The sequence below is a fragment of the Ranitomeya variabilis genome, chromosome 1 (assembly GCF_051348905.1).
Source record: "Ranitomeya variabilis isolate aRanVar5 chromosome 1, aRanVar5.hap1, whole genome shotgun sequence".
NCBI classification, from domain to species: domain Eukaryota; kingdom Metazoa; phylum Chordata; class Amphibia; order Anura; family Dendrobatidae; genus Ranitomeya; species Ranitomeya variabilis.
In genome coordinates, this window is record NC_135232.1 from 616,054,618 (window position 1) to 616,074,356 (window position 19,739).

At 46.3% G+C, this 19,739-nt stretch overlaps 1 protein-coding gene across 2 annotated transcripts in view; it reads left to right on the forward strand.

Moving 5' to 3' along the window:
- Window positions 1-208: 208 nt before the first annotated feature.
- The window catches only part of PLCB2 (phospholipase C beta 2), a 185,863-nt gene continuing 166,332 nt past the window's right edge, over window positions 209-19,739 (forward strand). For both annotated transcript variants that reach the window (XM_077260657.1, XM_077260658.1), the window contains exon 1: window positions 209-494. In XM_077260657.1, coding sequence (XP_077116772.1) covers window positions 411-494 — 84 coding nt within the window. In that variant the 5' untranslated portion in view covers window positions 209-410. The remainder of the gene's footprint in view (window positions 495-19,739) is intronic.

Here is a 19,739-nt window from a genome sequence, read left to right on the forward strand (position 1 = left end):
ACAAGTTGTTCATATATGCGTACAACAAACTTTCCTCATAGTAGTGGAGTCCATTACTCAATAGGTAGCAGTGCTGTGATGAAACTGTCAAGATAAACTGATGGAGCCCTCCGGAAGTGTGAATTCAAAAGAAAAAAGGAAGTTCTTTGGTCTAACTTGCCGAAGCATATTTACTATTAAAGTATTTATTTGCACGCAGGCTATTCCTCCTACAGCACAGCCCCGGGACGCTGAAAGGTGATCACTCACCAGCCGGCTTATTTACAATGCAGATTGAGGGGGACTGAATGATTTGGTTGTAGCAAAGTCTGGCTATAAATCCAGGAAGCCTGAGAGGGATGGCTGAAGGCGCACAAGTTACAGGACACATGATGTGAAGACAGCAAGCAAGACAGCCGTCACAATCCAGGATGTCCATGCTAACGCCTATCCTAACCCACTCCGAGATCAAAGCCTACCTGTCCAAGGGGGAGCGATTCATAAAATGGGACGATGTAAGTAATAGTATCCACTGCTCTTCTTTCCGCACTTACTGTTAATTACATGAGTAAATCTGCAGGGATCTAGTTTACATTCATTTCATTCATAGAATCATCTCATCATGGCAAAAGATGAGATGGAAATGGCACAAAATGAAAAGACAAAGAATTGTGCAAGGCAACAGCTTTGTTCTATAGGGGAATTATTAAGCACCGTTTCGTCCCAGTAGTTGAACACTCAACAACTAGGACGTTACGTTATTTATCACCTATCTGGTACATAGGTGACATGGAGTCTTTTACTGAAGTTTCAGAAACTAAGTAGAAATTCCACGTTTTTGAGCTTTGGAGGAGGATTTGGAAAGTTTCTAATTAGTTTCTGCTCCAAAAACTCCTTGAAAAACTAACAGAGGTTAAGGGTACCGTCACACAGTGCCATTTTCATCGCTACGAAAGCACGATTCGTGACGTTCTAGCGATATCGTTACGATATCGTAGTGTCTGACACGCTACTGCGATCCGGAACCCCGCTGAGAATCGTAGCAGATCGTTTGAAACTTTCTTTCGTCGTCTAGTGTCCCGCTGTGGCGGCATGATTGCATCGTGTGACACAGGTTGTATACGATGTGCGCACAGTAACCAACGGCTTCTACATCGCAACTACGTCATGAAATTATCGCTCCAGCGCCGTGTATTGCAACGTGTGACCGCAGTCTACGACGCTGCAACGTCACAAATCGTGCCGTCGTAGCGATGAAAATGGCACTGTGTGACGGTACCCTAAGGCTCTGTGCACACTGGGTCCTTATGCAGAGTTTTCTGAACAGAAATGTTTTGAGATTTGGAGGAAGATTTGACGAAGTTCTGCTTTGTGCCGCCAAGTTTTCTCAGGCAAAGCTGGCAGCTTTTTTCCAGAAGTGGTTTCCCGTTGTTTTCGCGGCCTGACAAATGAACATGTTATTTATTTTAACCAGTCCTCCACATAGACAGTTTCTGCTCCAAAAACTCTTTGAAAAACTCCATAAAGCACACAGCCTAAAATGAGAATGAATAAACCTTCAAAAATGGGTTTGCGGGTTTATTTAACTATTCATTATTTTATTTCAAATTAACTTTTGTTATTGCTTTTGCGTCTTTTTTTGGTGGGCTATTTTGCCTCTTTTTTTCAGTTGCAACTTATTCTTCCTTTAGTTTGGGCCTTTTTTAAAGTCTATTTAGTATTTGTTTGCCCGTTTTTTTGTAATGTTCCTCAATGTGGCTGATTCCTCAATTATGACTTTCTAAAAAAATCGCAAAATGTTCAAAATTGTAGTGCAAATGTGCTCCAGTCTTTCTTCCACTGTTATGTGTACCTGTAATTTGGGTGAAAATTTTGCAACATCTTACTGGAACATGCAAATTTTTAGCTAAAAAGTAGCAAAAAGGTTAAAGAAAAATTGAAAGAGCTTTTTTTTTTTCATGAACCACATGACACATTTTAAAGAATTAGACACCAAAAAAAGTCAATGATTCTAACAAGACATAAAAAAAATAAAGAAAAGGGACTTAAAAGCAAACAATAAAAATGCAAACAATGAATCAGCTCCTTTGTGTTTCAGTTTCTTATCCTTCTATCCAGCCTAGATAGTCCAGAGCGCGCAGCACACATCTCTCTTCTGCGCTGATGGTTTGGTCAATGTATCTCTGCATTCGGAGTTTTGATTATGCCTTTGTGAGCCTAAAAGACTATTCTATCTACAGATTTTAATGTAAACAAGAATAATGTGCCCTACACTGCTTTGTACTGATGAGGGGAAAAACCATGAAACAGCTGTCTACAGATGGGTCTCTCAGCTTGCATCAGCTAGTATGTATACCTTGGAGTTGAGTGTTTAGGATTTTGCGGGCCATAGTATTGATGCACATCTGACCCCATGTTATGCTTAGCCAGCCTGCATCATGACCAAGGTTAAGAGCCTTGTCATACACCCATACACACAGCTGTTTCGAGATACTAGTTCCATGACATTACAGAGTAGAGTTTGGCTGGTTAAAAGAAAGCCAATTTGCATGCTTTTTCCCCATGAAGCATTGCCATTAAAAAATATTTTATTCTATCTTTTTATGGCACAGCACTGAAGATCGGACACTTTGATACAATGTAAAGTAGTCGGTGTGCAGCTTGTATAACAGTGTAAGTTTGGTGTGCCCTCTAAATAACTCACACATCCATTAATATCTAAACCACTGGCCACAAAAGTGAGTACACCCCTAAGTGAAAATGGCCAAATTGTGCTCAATTAGTGTCATGTGGCTCATTAGTGTTACAAGATGTGAATGGGGAGCAGGTCAGTTAAATTTGGTGTTCGCTCTCACATTCTCTCATACTGTTCACTGGAAGATCAAGCTGGCACCTCATGTCAAAGAACTCTCTGAGGATCTGAAAATAAGAATTGTCACTCTACATAAAGATGGCCAAGGCTATAAGAAGACCTACAACACCCTGACACTGAGCTGCAGCACGGTGGCCAAGACCATACAGTGGTTTAACAAGACGGGTTCCACTCAGAACTGGCCTCGCCATGGTCAACCAAAGAAGCTGAGTGCACATGCTCAGCATCATATCCAGAGGTTGTCTCATTGCTGCAGAGGTTACAGGGGTGGGGATCTGTCAGTCAGTGCTCAGACCATCCACTGCATCAAATTGGTCTGCATTGCTGTTGTCCCAAAAGGAAGCCTCTTCTAAGGATGAAAGCCTGCAAAAACTTTGCTGAAGACAAGCAGACTAAGGACATGGATTACTGGAACCAAGTCCTGTGGTCTGATGAGACCAAGACAAATGTATTTGGTTCAGATGGAGTCAAGCATGTGTGGTGGCAACCAGGTGAGGTGCACAGACAAGTGTGTCTTGCCTAGAGTCATGCATGGTGGTCGGAGTGTCATGGTTTGGGGCTGCATGAGTGATGCCAGCTATGGGGAGCTACACTTCATTGAGGGAACCATGAATGCCAACATGTACTGTGATATAATGAAGTAGAGCATGATCCCCTCACCCCGGACAGTATTCCAACATGATTATGACCCCTATCACTCCCTTGCTAAAGAAACTGAGGGTAAAGTTGCTGGACTGGCGAAGCAGGTCTCCAGATCTAAACCCTATTGAGCATCTATGGCGCTTCCTCAGAAGGAAGGTGGAGGACAGCGAGGTCTCTAACATCCACCAGCTCTGTGATGTCGTCATGGAGGAGCGAAAGAGGATTCTAGTGGCCACCGACGAAGCTCTAGTGACCTCCATACCCAAGAGAGCTAAGGCAGTGCTTGAAAATGATGGTGGCCTCACAAAACATTTACACTTTAGGCACAAGTTGGCCATATTCACTTAGGGGTGTACTCACTTTTGTTGCCAGAGGTTTAGATATTAATGGCTGTGTGCGTTATTTAGACAGCACAGCAAATTTACCATGTTATACAAGCTGCACACTGACTACTTTACATTATATTAAAGTGTCACAAGAAAATATATGCAGCGCCCCCACTGCCGCAGGGCCGAGGGGTACCCGGTACCGGGCCTCTGAGTCTCTGCTCTGGGGTTGTCACGGCGGCTAGGCCCGGTCCGTGACCCTGCTGAGGGGCGCTCCAAATAAATAATAGGTGTGGATGGTGTTGGTAGCGCGGTGTAGTGCCGGTCGCAGTTAATAACGAGGACACCAGGTTGCAGTCTCTTTACCTCTTTACTGAAGGTCTCAAAGTCCTCAATCCGGAATATGGTTAACCAGGCTGCTCAAGTCCGGCCGGTCCGATGGCACCTCCAGAGTTCCCTTTGCAGGTGGAAATCTGTGCCTTCCTACTAGCGCTATGTGTTGTGGTCCTCCCCTGCTGAGCTTACGGGATAGTCCCCACAACTGTTGTGTCTGTTTCTCGTGTTCCCTCACAACTCGATTAGATGATCTTCTGCTAATCCTCCGTCCCTCCCTGGTGTTATGGTTGGGACGCACCCGTATGACGGCTAGGCTCGGAGCTCTTCCGGGACCCTAGAGTCGCCCCTCTCCAAAGGTTGCCCCCTATGTCTGCGTAGGTGATTTAGGTGAGACAGCCCGCCTGTGACTGACTGTCCTGCCGTTGGTTTGAAGTATGGCTTAGAGCTCTGTACCTCCTCGGCGTTCCGGCCGCCGGTTGTTTGCACCTCAGTAGGATGTTGCCTCGATCTTACAGCACGACTCCTACTGGTATTCTCCTTCTTGCTTTGATCTCGTTTCTCACTCAGCACAATAAATCTCGCTTCTTGTCCTTTCTTAGGGCACCGCCGCTATGAAGTGCAGGCGCGGTCCCGTAGCTTTCTCTCTGTTTGCCAGGCCTCTGTCAGGATCCCACCCCTGACAGGGACCCTACCGAATCTTCCCCTACAACACCCTCTGCCACAAGGTGTTGCCTGGTTCCAACCCAGTCAGCGTTCTCTCTAACTTCCTGCCTAACCCCCAGTTTTACCAGACTGTGAGGAGTGGCCTAATGAATAGTACCCTTAGCTCCCCCTGGAGGCCAGACTGTGAAATGTATTGGTGTCTGTGATACCTGGTCAGATGAACTCCTTCAGTGCCATCAGACGTACCATAGCCCCCCTTAGCGGCGGAGCCACAGTACTGCAACGACCAGGACTCTGGGGCGCTGCATATACAGTATAGGGTGAAAGGCCCCCCAGGCAATGACCAAACCTGGAGATAGATAGATAGATAGATAGATAGATAGATAGATAGATAGCAATATAGATATTTGTGCTCAAAAGTTTACATACCCCAGCAGAATTTTTGCTTTCTTGGCCTTTTTTCAGAGAATATGAATGATAGCACCAAAACTTTTTTCCACTCATGGTTAGCGGTTGGGTGAAGCCATTTATTGTCAAACTACTGTGTTTTCTCTTTTTAAATCATGACAACCCAAAACATCCAAATGACCCTGATCAAAAGTTCACACACCTCATTTCTTAATACCGTGTATTGCCTAACATCAATGACAGCTTGAAGCCTTTTGTGGTAGTTGTGGATGAGGTTCTTTATTTTCTCAGTAAAGCTGCCCACTCTTCTTGGCAAAAAGCCTCCAGTTCCTGTAAATTCCTGGGCTGTCTAGAATGAACTGCGCGCTTGAGATCTCCCCAGAGTGGCTCAATTATATTGAGATCAGGAGACTAAGAGGGCCACTCCAGAACCCTCACTTTATTCTACTGTAGCCAATGACAGGTCGACTTGGCCTTGTGTTTTGCATCGTTGTCATGTTGGATCGTCCAAGTATGTCCCATGCGCAGCTTCTGGGCTGATTAGTGCAAATTTGTCTCCAGTATTTGCTGATAACGTGCTGCATTCATCTTTCCTTCAACTTTGACCAAGTTTCCTGTGCCTTTGTAGCTCACACATCCCCAAAACATCAGCGATCCACCTCCTTGCTTTACAGTGGTAATGGTGTTCCTTTCATCATAGGCCTTGTTGACCTTTCTTCAAATGTAACGTTTATGGTTGTGGCAAAAAATTTCAGTTTTGGTCTCAGCACTCCAAATTACCATATTTTGCAGATTATAAGACGCACCTCAAATTTTGAGGAGAAAAGTAGGAAAAAAACTTTTTTTTAATAAAATGGCGGTGCTTGTTATAATTCATGCATCCTATTGGTTACCGAGGGTGGTTGCTGTGGTGAAGCGGGGTCGCCGCTGGAGGAGGCAAGAGTGGAGTGTTGCTGAAGGCCGCAGGCTGGGATGAGGGGGTGTTCGGATGTGCAGTGCGGCGCACCGCTGTGGGTGTTCGGTGCTGCGGGTGTTCAGTGCTGCGGATGTTCGGTGCTGTGGCAGCTCTGCCGACATCTTGTGAAAGCCCAGAGCCCCTGCAGTTACATGGTTTAGTATGCGGTGGACTGGACTCTGGGAAAATGGCTGCTGGCCGGGGGCGGTGCATGCGCAGATGGAGATCTCGACACCAAGATCTCAGGAGATGAGAGCTCAGCGCTGGGGTAAAAATTCTGCCGGGGGAAGGAAATGTAATCTTTTGAGCACAATTGTATATACATATATGTAATTAATCTTAATTAATATCTGTGATAGACGTGATAATATTTACAAAATAACACATCTCATAAGAAATGATGGACTAAAGAAGTTTATTTTACTGTCTACTTCCTCTAAGGAAAGGATACAAATCAATGGTTGGTGTGATGTGTCAGTATTGTGTGTCCAGTTCCTTGTTCCTTATGAATTAAAATGTAACAAAGGCCTCGAATTTAACTGTTTGTATTCTGGATGGACCCCCCCATGGTCCTAACAAATTTAGATTCTCTTCCTAGGAATCAAGTCATTACTTGAAGATTAACGTATAAAGGTTCATTATAATGTATCCAGTACTTGATAAATTAGCATCTTAAAGGGGCTGTCCTGCCGTTGAAGAAAAATACTTCCATACATAAAATCTCTCCAGGAGACAAATGGGGTAAAGTAAATTGTGACCATCGAAGTTTGGATCGCATCGCGTTGTCCTGATGGAAGGTGGATTCAGATGGGTTAAATGCCCGCGTTCGATACTAGTGGGTGTTGCTGCGGGGTGTCACAGAGCTGACACCCACACACAATCGTCGCGGCGCTCAGTGTGAGGCACCCGCAGAGCAGTACATGTACGGCACATGTTGGGAAGGGATTAAATACAGTGCACACAATGTGTTTCGGATACTTGTAGGCACAAATGCATAGTAGTTTACTCAACTGAGAAATTATTCCTGGTCGGTGCAGGAAAAACATAATTAAAAAAGAAATTTAGACAATTCTTTTGTAAAGAAGATTTTCCTATCAAAGAAACCACAAAGTCACCAGACACACTATCATTCCACATCAGAGGCGTAGCTAGGGTTTTGGTTCAGGGGGGGGCGAAACTTCTGAGTGGGCCCCTAACCAGGTAACCTTGATTACAACTCGGTGACGCACCCTAATAGTGGAGGAGAACCTCAGCACATGACCGTGCTGTTACTGAAGATAATCTCTATATTATTGTCTAAGGGGGTACTTCCGTCTGTCTGTCTGTCTGTCTTTCTGTCTGTCTGTCCCGGAAATCCCGCGCCGCCGATTGCTCGCGGCCGCCAGGCCACGACTAATCAGCGACGGGCAAAGTCCGGCCGAGAATTAGTCCCTCCCTACTTCCGTGCAGTCAGTGCCCGCTCCATACTCCCCTCCAGTCAGCGCTGATACAGGGTTAATGGCAGCGTTAACGGACCACGTTATGCCGCGGGTAACGCAGTCCGTTAACGCTGCTATTAACCCTGTGTGTCCCCAACTGTTTACTACAGATGCTGCCTATGCAGCATCAATAGTAAAAAGATCTAATGTTAAAAATAATTAAAAAAAACAAAAAACCTGCTATTCTCACCTTCCGTCTTCCGCCGATGCGTGCGGCTGCCGCCAGCTTCCGTTCCCAGAGATGCATTGCGAAATTACCCAGAAGACTTAGCGGTCTCACGAGACCGCTAAGTCATCTGGGTATTTTCGCAATGCATCTCTGGGAACAGAAGCTGGTGGCAGCCGCACGTACATAGGGACAGCTTCGCTGGACAACGGCGGGTGAGTATATAACTATTTTTTATTTTAATTCCTTTTTTTAACAGGGATATGTTGCCCACAATGCTATATACTACGTGGGCTGTGTAATATACTGCGTGGGCTCTGTTACATACTATGTGGCCTGAGTTATATACTGCGTGGCTGCTATATACTACGTGGCCAGTGTTATATAGTGCGTGGGCTGTGTTATATACTGCGTGGCTGCTATATACTATGTGGCCAGTGTTATATACTGCGTGGGCTGTGCTATATACTACATGGGCTGTGCTATATACTACGTGGGCTGTGCTATATACTACATGGCCAGTGTTATATAATGCGTGGGCTGTGTAATATGCTATGTGGCCTGTGTTATATGCTGCGTGGGCTGTGCTATATTACGTGGGCTGTGTTATATACTGCGTGGCTGCTATATACTACGTGGGCAGTGTTATATGCTACATGGGCAGTGTTATATACTGCGTGGGCTGTGTTATATATTACGTGGGCTGTGTTATATACTGCATGGCTGCTATATACTATGTGAGCTGTGTTATATACTGCATGGGCAGTGCTATATACTGCGTGGGCAGTGTTATATACTGCGTGGGTTGTGTTATGTACTGCGTGGGCTGTGCTATATATTACATGGGCAGTGTTATATATTGTGTGGGCTGTGTTATATACTGCGTGGGCAGTGTTATATACTGCGTGGGCTGTGTTATATACTGCGTGGGCTGTGTTATATACTGCGTGGGCTGTGTTATATACTGCTTGGGCTGTGTTATATACTGCATGGGCTGTGCTGTATATTACGTGGGCAGTGTTGTATACTGCGTGGGCTGTGTTATATATTACGTGGGCTGTGTTATATACTGCGTGGCTGCTATATACTATGTGGGCAGTGTTATATACTATGTAGGCTGTGTTATATACTGCGTGGGCTGTGTTATATACTGCGTGGGCTGTGTTATATACTGCGTGGGCTGTGTTATATACTGCGTGGGCTGTGTTATATACTGCGTGGGCAGTGTTATATACTGCGTGGGCTGTGTTATATACTGCGTGGGCTGTGTTATATACTGCGTGGGCTGTGTTATATACTGCGTGGGCTGTGTTACATACTATGTGGCCTGAGTTATATACTGCGTGGCTGCTATATACTACGTGGCCAGTGTTATATAGTGCGTGGGCTGTGTTATATACTGCGTGGCTGCTATATACTATGTGGCCAGTGTTATATACTGCGTGGGCTGTGCTATATACTACGTGGGCTGTGCTATATACTACGTGGGCTGTGCTATATACTACATGGCCAGTGTTATATAATGCGTGGGCTGTGTAATATGCTATGTGGCCTGTGTTATATGCTGCGTGGGCTGTGCTATATTACGTGGGCTGTGTTATATACTGCGTGGCTGCTATATACTACGTGGGCAGTGTTATATGCTACATGGGCAGTGTTATATACTGCGTGGGCTGTGTTATATATTACGTGGGCTGTGTTATATACTGCATGGCTGCTATATTCTACGTGAGCTGTGTTATATACTGCATGGGCAGTGCTATATACTGCGTGGGCAGTGTTATATACTGCGTGGGTTGTGTTATGTACTGCGTGGGCTGTGCTATATATTACATGGGCAGTGTTATATACTGTGTGGGCTGTGTTATATACTGCGTGGGCAGTGTTATATACTGTGTGGGCTGTGTTATATACTGCGTGGGCTGTGTTATATACTGCGTGGGCTGTGTTATATACTGCTTGGGCTGTGTTATATACTGCATGGGCTGTGCTGTATATTACGTGGGCAGTGTTGTATACTGCGTGGGCTGTGTTATATATTACGTGGGCTGTGTTATATACTGCGTGGCTGCTATATACTATGTGGGCAGTGTTATATACTATGTAGGCTGTGTTATATACTGCGTGGGCTGTGTTATATACTGCGTGGGCTGTGTTATATACTGCGTGGGCTGTGTTATATACTGCGTGGGCTGTGTTATATACTGCGTGGGCAGTGTTATATACTGCGTGGGCTGTGTTATATACTGCGTGGGCTGTGTTATATACTGCGTGGCTGCTATATACTACGTGGGCAGTGTTATATACTTTGTGGGCTGTGTTATATACTATGTGGGCTGTGTTATATACTATGTGGGCTGTGTTATATACTGCGTGGGCAGTGTTATATACTGTGTGGGCAGTGTTATATACTGAGTGGGCTGTGTTATATACTGTGTGGGATGTGTTATATACTGCGTGGGCTGTGTTATATACTGCATGGGCTGTGTTATATACTGCGTGGGCAGTGTTATATACTGCGTGGGCTGTGTTATATACTGCGTGGGCTGTGTTATATATTACGTGGGCTGTGTTATATAATACGTGGCTGTGTTATAGACTGCGTGTCTGCTATATACTACATGGCTCCTATATACTATGTGGCTGTTATATACATACATACATACGCTAGAATACCCGATGCGTTAGAATCGGGCCACCATCTAGTCTCTATATAAAGACCAACGTAGATATTACCGCCATATGGTCAGTGGTAGATACCAGTCTTACAAAACATAAAAGAGATCACTGCACAGTTACAGATAGTGTCTTACCGCTGACATCCTTTCTGATGGAATCATTCATTTTCCCTGTCTTTTCCATCTGGCCCAGACCGACATGACAACTCCATCCAGCATGACTCACCTGCAGAGATTACAACAAAGACACATTTCACTTCTCATATTCCAGCCATCACCATCTATTCCCAACCTGCACAAACTCCTCATCCTGCTGATACCCCAATACTGAGCCGCTGCTGCCGTATGTGTCCCTATTACTGCACCTGATATCCCAATACTGAGCAGCTGCTGCCGTATGGGTCCCTATTACTGCCCCTGGTACCCCAATACTGTGCCGCTGCTGCCGTATGTGACCCTATTACTGCACCTGCTGTGTGGTTCTCTGTGCCCTCTAAATTCTAAAGCAACCCTCTATAATATAGTAATGCCGAGTGCAAGTGCCCTAGAAAACAGTGCCCACATTCTGCCCCCTAGAAAGTAATATTGCCCTGTGTGTCCCTTTAATAGTTACAGTAACCTGAGTTCCCCTATAACAATAAGTGCCCACTTCACATTGAATAATGTCCAGAGTCTGCCCCCTGTACAGCTTCTCTATACAAAGTATGATGCTCTCTTATACATACCATGATGCCTCCTCACTGTAATGCACCCCCACACAGTATACTGACCCCTTAGTAGCCCCCAAGCTGTTTGATGGCTCCAGCACTGTAAGATGGCCCCTTCACTGTAATCTCCACACTGTAATCCCCACACTGTACGATGGCCAACTAGATGGGCTCCATATTGTATAATGCACCATAGTCCTCAATATAGTATAAGGCACTCCCCATAGGCAGACTCTATAGCACAAGGCAGCACCCCATAGGCAGACTCTGTAGTATAAGACAGCACCCTCATAGGCAGACCCTTTAGTATAACACAGCAGCCCATAGGCAGACCCTGTATTATAAGGCAGCACCCCATAGGCAGACCCTGTAGTATAAGGCAGCACCCCATAGGCAGACCCTGTATTATAAGGCAGCACCCCATAGGCAGACCCTGTAGTATAAGACAGCACCCCATAGGCAGACCCTGTATTATAAGGCAGTGTTATATACTGTGTGGGCAGTGTTATATACTGCGTGGGTTGTGTTATTGTCATGGGGAGACTAGGTGAGCGAGAGCTAACAACCCGGGCCCCTGCAATTTCCCTCAGACTAGGGAAATCCTGACTGACCCTCTACCTGGAGTTTACACTGACGGTGTGCATGTCCAGGCCTCGAACCTCACCCTGTCTCCTGTTTCAACCCTAGGCTGAAACCTCCGCCCACCACCCAGTGAAGAGGTAATACACCAATACCCACAGTTAGCACAGACAAGGATAAAGGAAAATATACACCACGCCGCAGTCACTCAGAAATACACTATAAATGTGCAGGGCAAAATAAATACAAATATAGGAAGGAGTAAATAAGACTAAGGAAAATACACCACCAGCAACGAATCTCCAACAACCAGCTCTCCACTCCAGACCGAGATAACAACGCACAAGACAGAAGCTATAATCGGCGACGCACAATGATCAGGAGAACTATTTAAAGGCAATGGGCATGGCCCAGCTTTCAATCCGAGGATCAGGTAAATTAACCCCGGAACAGCTAGATAAAATCTAGCCGACGCCAATGAGCAAATAGTGGTCAAAAGCGGAATTACCGCTGTCTGTTGAACGACCTGGTCTGAACAGCGTCCAACATGACAGTACCCCGCCTTCTACGAGGGACCACAGGGCCCTCATGGCTTATAGGACCCGGCTTGTCTGGATGGCGACGATGAAAAAACCTGACCAGCCGATCCGCATGAATATCCGAGGCTGGTACCCAGGACCTCTCCTCAGGCCCATAACCACGCCAGTGTACCAAGTACTGTAAAGTTGACACTACACGAGAGTCAACCACCTTGGAGACTTCAAATTCCAAATTACCATCCACCAAGAATGGAGGTGGCATAGGCGCCGCGTCCACAGAACCCACCACCTTCTTTAGAAGAGAACTGTGGAACACGTTGTGTATCTTATACACCGTAGGGAGCTCCAATCGGTACGCTACTGGGTTAATGACGGCGGTGACCCTAAATGGACCAATAAACCGTGGACCCAATTTAAGGGACGGAATTTTGAGTCTTATGTTTTTTGTGGATAACGACACCCAGTCATCCACACTCAGGTCCGGACCTGGCACACGCCTACTGTCAGCCACACGTTTGTACCTAGCACCCACATTCAACAGGCGCTGTTTAACTCTCCTCCAGACTGATGACAATTGTGCTCCTAACTGATCCTCCTCCGGAACGCCGGAAGAGCCCCTCTGACTCAAAGTACAAAATTGAGGATGTAGCCCGTAAACACAAAAAAACGGAGACTCCCCAGACGACTCCTGGCGGTGATTATTGATGGCAAACTCAGCCAAAGGAAGAAAGGTAGACCACTCCTCCTGGTTATCAGAGACAAAGCAGCGTAGGTACTGTTCCAAATTTTGGTTCATACGCTCAGTCTGACCATTTGACTGAGGATGGAACGCCGAAGAATGAGACAACTTGATCCCCAGCCGTGAGCAAAATGCTTTCCAAAATTTTGCCACAAACTGAGACCCCCTATCAGACACGATGTCAGAGGGAACCCCATGAAGTCTGACCACCTCCTGCACAAATACCTGAGACAGAGTCTTAGCGTTAGGCAACGAAGGCAAAGACACAAAGTGAGACATTTTAGAAAACCGATCAACAATCACCAAGATGACCGTGTTCCCAGCTGATGAGGGCAAATCAGTGATGAAATCCATGGAGATTTCCGTCCATGGCTTACTAGGTACTTCAAGAGGAAGTAGTGTGCCAACAGGACGGGAGCGGGGCATCTTAGCCCTAGCGCACGTGGTACAAGCTGACACGTATGAGACCACGTCCTGTCGGATCTTGGGCCACCAAAACCGACGTGACACCAACTTCAAGGTACCTCTAACCCCTGGGTGGCCAGCCAGGACAGCATCATGGTGCTCCGCCAAAACCTTTAAGCGGAGATGAAGCGGTACAAAAGATTTGTTGATGGGAAGCTCAGATGGTACCTCCTCCTGAGCCTCGGCAATCTCAGCCTCAACCTCGGTAGTGAGAGCCGAAACCACAACACCCTTTTGGAGGATGGGTACTGGATCTTCCCGAGGTTCACTGCCCGGAAAACACCTGGACAGAGCATCCGCCTTAGTGTTTTTAGACCCCGGTCTGTAAGTGACAACAAAATTGAACCGCATGAAAAACAATGCCCAGCGAGCCTGCCTGGGGGACAGACGCTCGGCTGACTCCAAATACAGCAGATTCTTATGATCGGTAATAACAGTAACCTGATGTACCAACCCCTCCAAGAAGTGTCGCCATTCCTCAAAGGCCAACTTGATTGCCAACAACTCCCTGTTGCCGATATCGTAGTTACGTTCGGCGGACGACAGTTTCTTGGAGAAATAGGCGCACGGACACAAACCACTCAAAGATGAGCCTTGAGATAGTACTGCCCCCACACCAACCTCAGACTCATCGACTTCCACAACAAAGGGTTTTGATACGTCTGGCTGCACAAGAATGGGGGCTGAAACAAAACTGTTCTTAAGAAACTCAAATGCGCGCACAGCAGCCTTAGGCCAAGCGGAGAAATTGGTACCCTTTTTAGTCATGTCAGTTAGCGGTTTAGCAATGATGGAAAAATCCTTGATACATTTCCTATAGTAGTTAGAAAACCCAAGGAACCGCTGAAGTGCTTTCAGGTTATCAGGACGTTCCCAATGCAGCACCGCTTGCACCTTAGCGGCTTCCATTTTAAAACCAGAAGCAGACACAATATAACCCAAGAAAGGCAACTCTTGAACAGAAAATACACATTTCTCAAATTTAGCATACAGCTTATTCTCTCTGAGAAGCTGTAACACCTGCCTGACATGATTTAAATGAGCATCACGGTTGCAAGAATATATGAGGATGTCATCTAGGTACATGATAACGAATTTCCCCAAAACATGCGAGAACACATCATTGATGAAATGTTGGAACACTGCTGGTGCGTTAGTCAACCCAAAAGGCATCACCAAATTTTCAAAATGACCCTCAGGGGTATTAAAAGCCGTCTTCCACTCATCACCTTGACGGACTCTTATGAGGTTGTACTCCCCCCTGAGGTCAAGCTTGGTAAACCACTTAGCACCCGCCACCTGGTTGAACAAATCTGGTATCAGTGGCATCGGGTATGGATCACGAACCGTAATCTGGTTCAACTCCCTGAAATCCAAACACGGGCGTGATCTGCCATCTTTCTTCTTCACGAAGAAGAACCCTGCTGCCACCGGCCTGATGTGCCCTTTGCTCAAGCTTTCAGCAATATAATCTTTTAACGCTTGTCTCTCCAGACCGGAGATGTTAAACATCCTTGCTTTAGGCAACTTGGCCCCTGGTTTAAACCTGATAGAACAGTCATAGGGACGATGTGGCGGCAACTCTGAACAACCCTTTTCAGGGAACACATCCACAAAATCCAGAAGTGACTCCGGAACGCTTGAAGTCACCGCAGCCACACATGTGGCCAGGCAATTCTCCTGGCAGAACTCGCTCCACTGATTTATGTCCTGAGTTTTCCAGTCAATTACCGGGTTGTGCATGGACAACCAAGGAAAACCCAAAACCACCTGAGCAGGAAGATTCCTGAGCACCTTACATGTAACCCGCTTGGAATGTAGAACCCCAATGTGGAGTTTCACCTCAGCCACAAATTCAGTAATCTCCCCCTGAGAGAGAGGAGCAGCATTGATGGTGACCACGCGGATAGGATGAGACAGTTTTTCAATCCTAAAACCTGCTGTGCGCGCAAACTCCTCATCAATGAGATTTGTGGCTGAACCACTATCCACAAAAACAGTAATTGGCAGCTCACTGCCAGCGATAAAAACCTTAGCAGGGAGCATGCATTGAGAAACCACCATGGAGGATATACATAAGCTCAGATTGGTCTCCTCCACACCCTCTGAGCTTAGAAGTTTTCCGCCGTTGCGTTTTTCTTAGACAGCAGAGGACAGATGTTAATAAAATGACCAGATTTACCACAGTAAAAACAGGCTCCCTGCTTCCTGAGCTCAGGGGCTCGACGCTTCGCATGTGACACCCCTGCGATTTGCATAGGCTCCGTGGGCTCACCTGCAGCAACCTCACGTGAACCTAAACCCTCTCGCATAGGCGGTGTCTCATGCTCCCCCTGACGCAAACGGCGATCAATGCGGACAACCAGACTCATAGCGGAATCTAGAGAAGCAGGAGTCTCGTACATCAGAAGGGCTTTTTTAACCCTTCCAGAAACCCCATGAATAAACTGACTCCACAATGCTGGATCATTCCATTGTGTATCGATCACCCAGTGACGAAATTCAGAACAGTAATCCTCTGCAACTCGCTCCCCCTGGCGAATAGTGCGTATCTTAGATTTTGCTAGAGCCATTCTGTCAGGTTCATCGTAGATTTTTCCAAGAGAGGAAAAAAAACTCTCCACAGAGTCAAATGCAGCAGAATCAGATGGCAAAGAAAACGCCCATGCTTGGAGATCCACCGCTTAACAATGACAACACCAGGCCCACACGCTGAGCCTCATTACCCGAGGAGATCGGGCGCATTCGGAAATATAGTTTGCAAGCTTCACGAAAAGAAACAAATTTACTGCGTTTGCTGCAAATTTTTCAGGCAAAGGGAATTTAGGCTCAGCAACTCTTCCTGTTGCTCCAGCTTGCACATTAGATACTGCTAGTCCCTGTTGCTGAACTGCCCCCCTCAACTCAGTGACCTGGCGGGTTATGGAAGTCATGGGATCCATGACAAAAGAAAAAAAAAGAGACCCCTTTTTTTTTTTTTTTCTTTTTTGTTGTTGGGTCGATTATAATGTCACGGGGAGACTAGGTGAGCAAGAGCTAATAACCCGGGCCCCTGCAATTTCCCTCAGACTAGGGAAATCCTGACTGACCCTCTACCTGGAATTTACACTGATGGTGTGCATGTCCAGGCCTCGAACCTCACCCTGTCTCCTGTTTCAACCCTAGGTTGAAACCTCCGCCCACCACCCAGTGAAGAGGTAATACACCAATACCCACAGTTAGCACAGACAAGGATAAAGGAAAATATACACCACGCCGCAGTCACTCAGAAATACACTATAAATGTGCAGGGCAAAATAAATACAAATATAGGAAGGAGTAAATAAGACTAAGGAAAATACACCACCAGCAACGAATCTCCAACAACCAGCTCTCCACTCCAGACCGAGATAACAACGCACAAGACAGAAGCTATAATCGGCGACACCCAATGAGAACTATTTAAAGGCAATGGGCATGGCCCAGCTTCCAATCCGAGGATCAGGTAAATTAACCCCGGAACAGCTAGATAAAATCTAGCCGACGCCAATGAGCAAATAGTGGTCAAAAGCGGAATTACCGCTGTCTGTCGAACGACCTGGTCTGAACAGCGTCCGACATGACAGTTATATACTGCGTGGGCTGTGCTATATATTACATGGGCAGTGTTATATACTGCGTTGACTGTGTTATATACTGCGTGGGCAGTGTTATATACTGCGTGGGCAGTGTTATATACTGCGTGGGCTGTGTTATATACTGTGTGGGCTGTGTTATATACTGCGTGGGCTGTGTTACATACTGCATGGGCAGTGTTATATACTGCTCGGGCTGTGTTATATACTGCGTGGGCTGTGCTGTATATTACATGGGCAGTGTTATATACTGCGTGGGCAGTGTTATATACTGCGTGGGCTGTGTTATATACTGCGTGGGCAGTGTTATATACTGCGTGGGCTGTGTTATATACTGCGTGGGCTGTGTTATATACTGCATGGGCAGTGTTATATACTGCGTGGGCTGTGTTATATACTGCGTGGGCAGTGTTATATACTGCGTGGGCTTTGTTATATACTGTGTAGGCTGTGTTATATATTACGTGGGCTGTGTAATATACTACGTGGCTGTGTTATAGACTGCATGTCTGCTATATACTACATGGCTCCTATATACTATGTGGCTGCTATATATATACATACATACGCTAGAATACCCGATGCGTTAGAATCGGGCCACCATCTAGTCTCTATATAAAGACCAACATAGATATTACCGCCATATGGTCAGTGGTAGATACCAGTCTTACAAAACATATAAGAGATCACTGCACAGTTACAGATAGTGTCTTACCACTGACGTTCTTTCTGATGGAATCATTTATTTTTCCTGTCTTTTCCATCTGGCCCAGACCGACATGAGAACTCCATCCAGCAACGACTCACCTGCAGAGATTACAACATAGACACATTTCACTTCTCATATTCCAGCCATCACCATCTATTCCCAACCTGCACAAACTCCTCATCCTGCTGATACCCCAATACTGAGCAGCTGCTGCCGTATGTGTCCCTATTACTGAACCTGATACCCCAATACTGAGCAGCTGCTGCCGTATGTGTCCCTATTACTGAACCTGATACCCGAATACTGAGACGCTGCTGCCGTATGTGTCCCTATTAGGGTTGAGCAAAACGGATCGGTCAAATTCAAAAATCGCCGACTTTCGGCAAAGTCGGGTTTCATGAAACCCGACCCGATCCTAGTATGGGATCGGCCATGAGGTCGGCGATCTGCACGCCAAAGTCGCGTTTCGTATGACGCTTTCAGCGCCATTTTTCAGCTAATGAAGGAGGACGCAGAATGTGGGCAGCGTGATGACATAGGTCTCGGTCCCCACCATCTTAGAGAAGGGCATGAGAGTGATTGGCTTGCTTTCTGCGGCGTCACAGGGGCTATAAAGGGGCATGCACGCCAACCGCCATCTTACTGCTGCCGATCTTAGCATAGGGAGAGGTTGCTGCAGCTTCATCAGAAGAAGGGATATAGTTAGGGAGGGAAGATTAACCCCCCCATCTGCTTGTGCTGTAGCGATTTCCACTGTCCAACACCACTTTTGTTTTGCAGGGACAGTGGAGGCTATATTTTTGTGCATCAGCTCTGTAGCTTATTAGGCTGCCTTATAAGGCTCCCTGATAGCTGCATTGCTGTTTCCACGCTGCTGTGCAAACCAACTGCTTTTTTAAAATCCTGTTGCTCCTTTCTGCACAGTTATCTTGTTTATTTGTCCACACTTTTGTGTGCAGCAGTCCTTTTTATTGCTGCCATACTTGTCCTGAGGTCATTGTAGGGAGATTGAAATTGTACTACAGTCCTTGTATTTTTTCATAAATCAGCCAGCCACTTTCTGCCACTTACATTGTGTTGTTTTATGCACAGGGCCTGAGTTTTGGTTCAGTTTCCCAAAAAAAAAGGGAGATTTAAATTCTCAACAAGTTTATATACACCTTCTACCTTGTTTTACAGTACTATATAACAGTTGTTATTTTGGTTAGATTTTCCAAAAAATGAGGAAATCTTGTGGAAGAGCCTGTGGGCGGTGGTTGCCAGCTGGTACTGATGGTGGTGGTGGTGCATCTGGTGGTAGTGGCAAAAACACAATAGCACCTAAGGCTGGAGGTGTTGAGCCAGCGTCATTGTCTGGCTACACAAGGCCTCGAAGGCTCCCTTCTCCAATTCCTCCATTTGCAGCTTCTGAATGTCCACCATAGGCCATTTTTATACCTCCCTAAATGGGCTGACTCCCCCCACAGGGCCGTGGTCACCACCTGGCCCAAGCATCCGTGCGAGTGCCGTTTGCCTGGACAGGTGGGTGGGCCCACTCTTGGGCGACGGCACTGGCACAGGGTCCCTCATAGTACAATGAAGTGTCTCTGACGGTGGTGGTGCACAACCAACGTCAGACACACCGTCGTAATATGAGGGGCCCTGTGCCAGTACCGCCGCCCACGAGAGAGTGTTCCCCCCCAGCTCAAACAGTGCTCTACCACTTGCAATACTTACCTCTCCTTGCTCCACCACTGTGCAGTCTGTGCTGTTAAATCCTTCAATGGCACTGCCAATACAAATTTGTTGAAATGATAGATGATAGTTAAAATATACAGGGGCCCTGGCTTCCATTTAGACCAGTTAATACTTTGCGCCTACTACCACTGTCTGCTACTCAGCAGA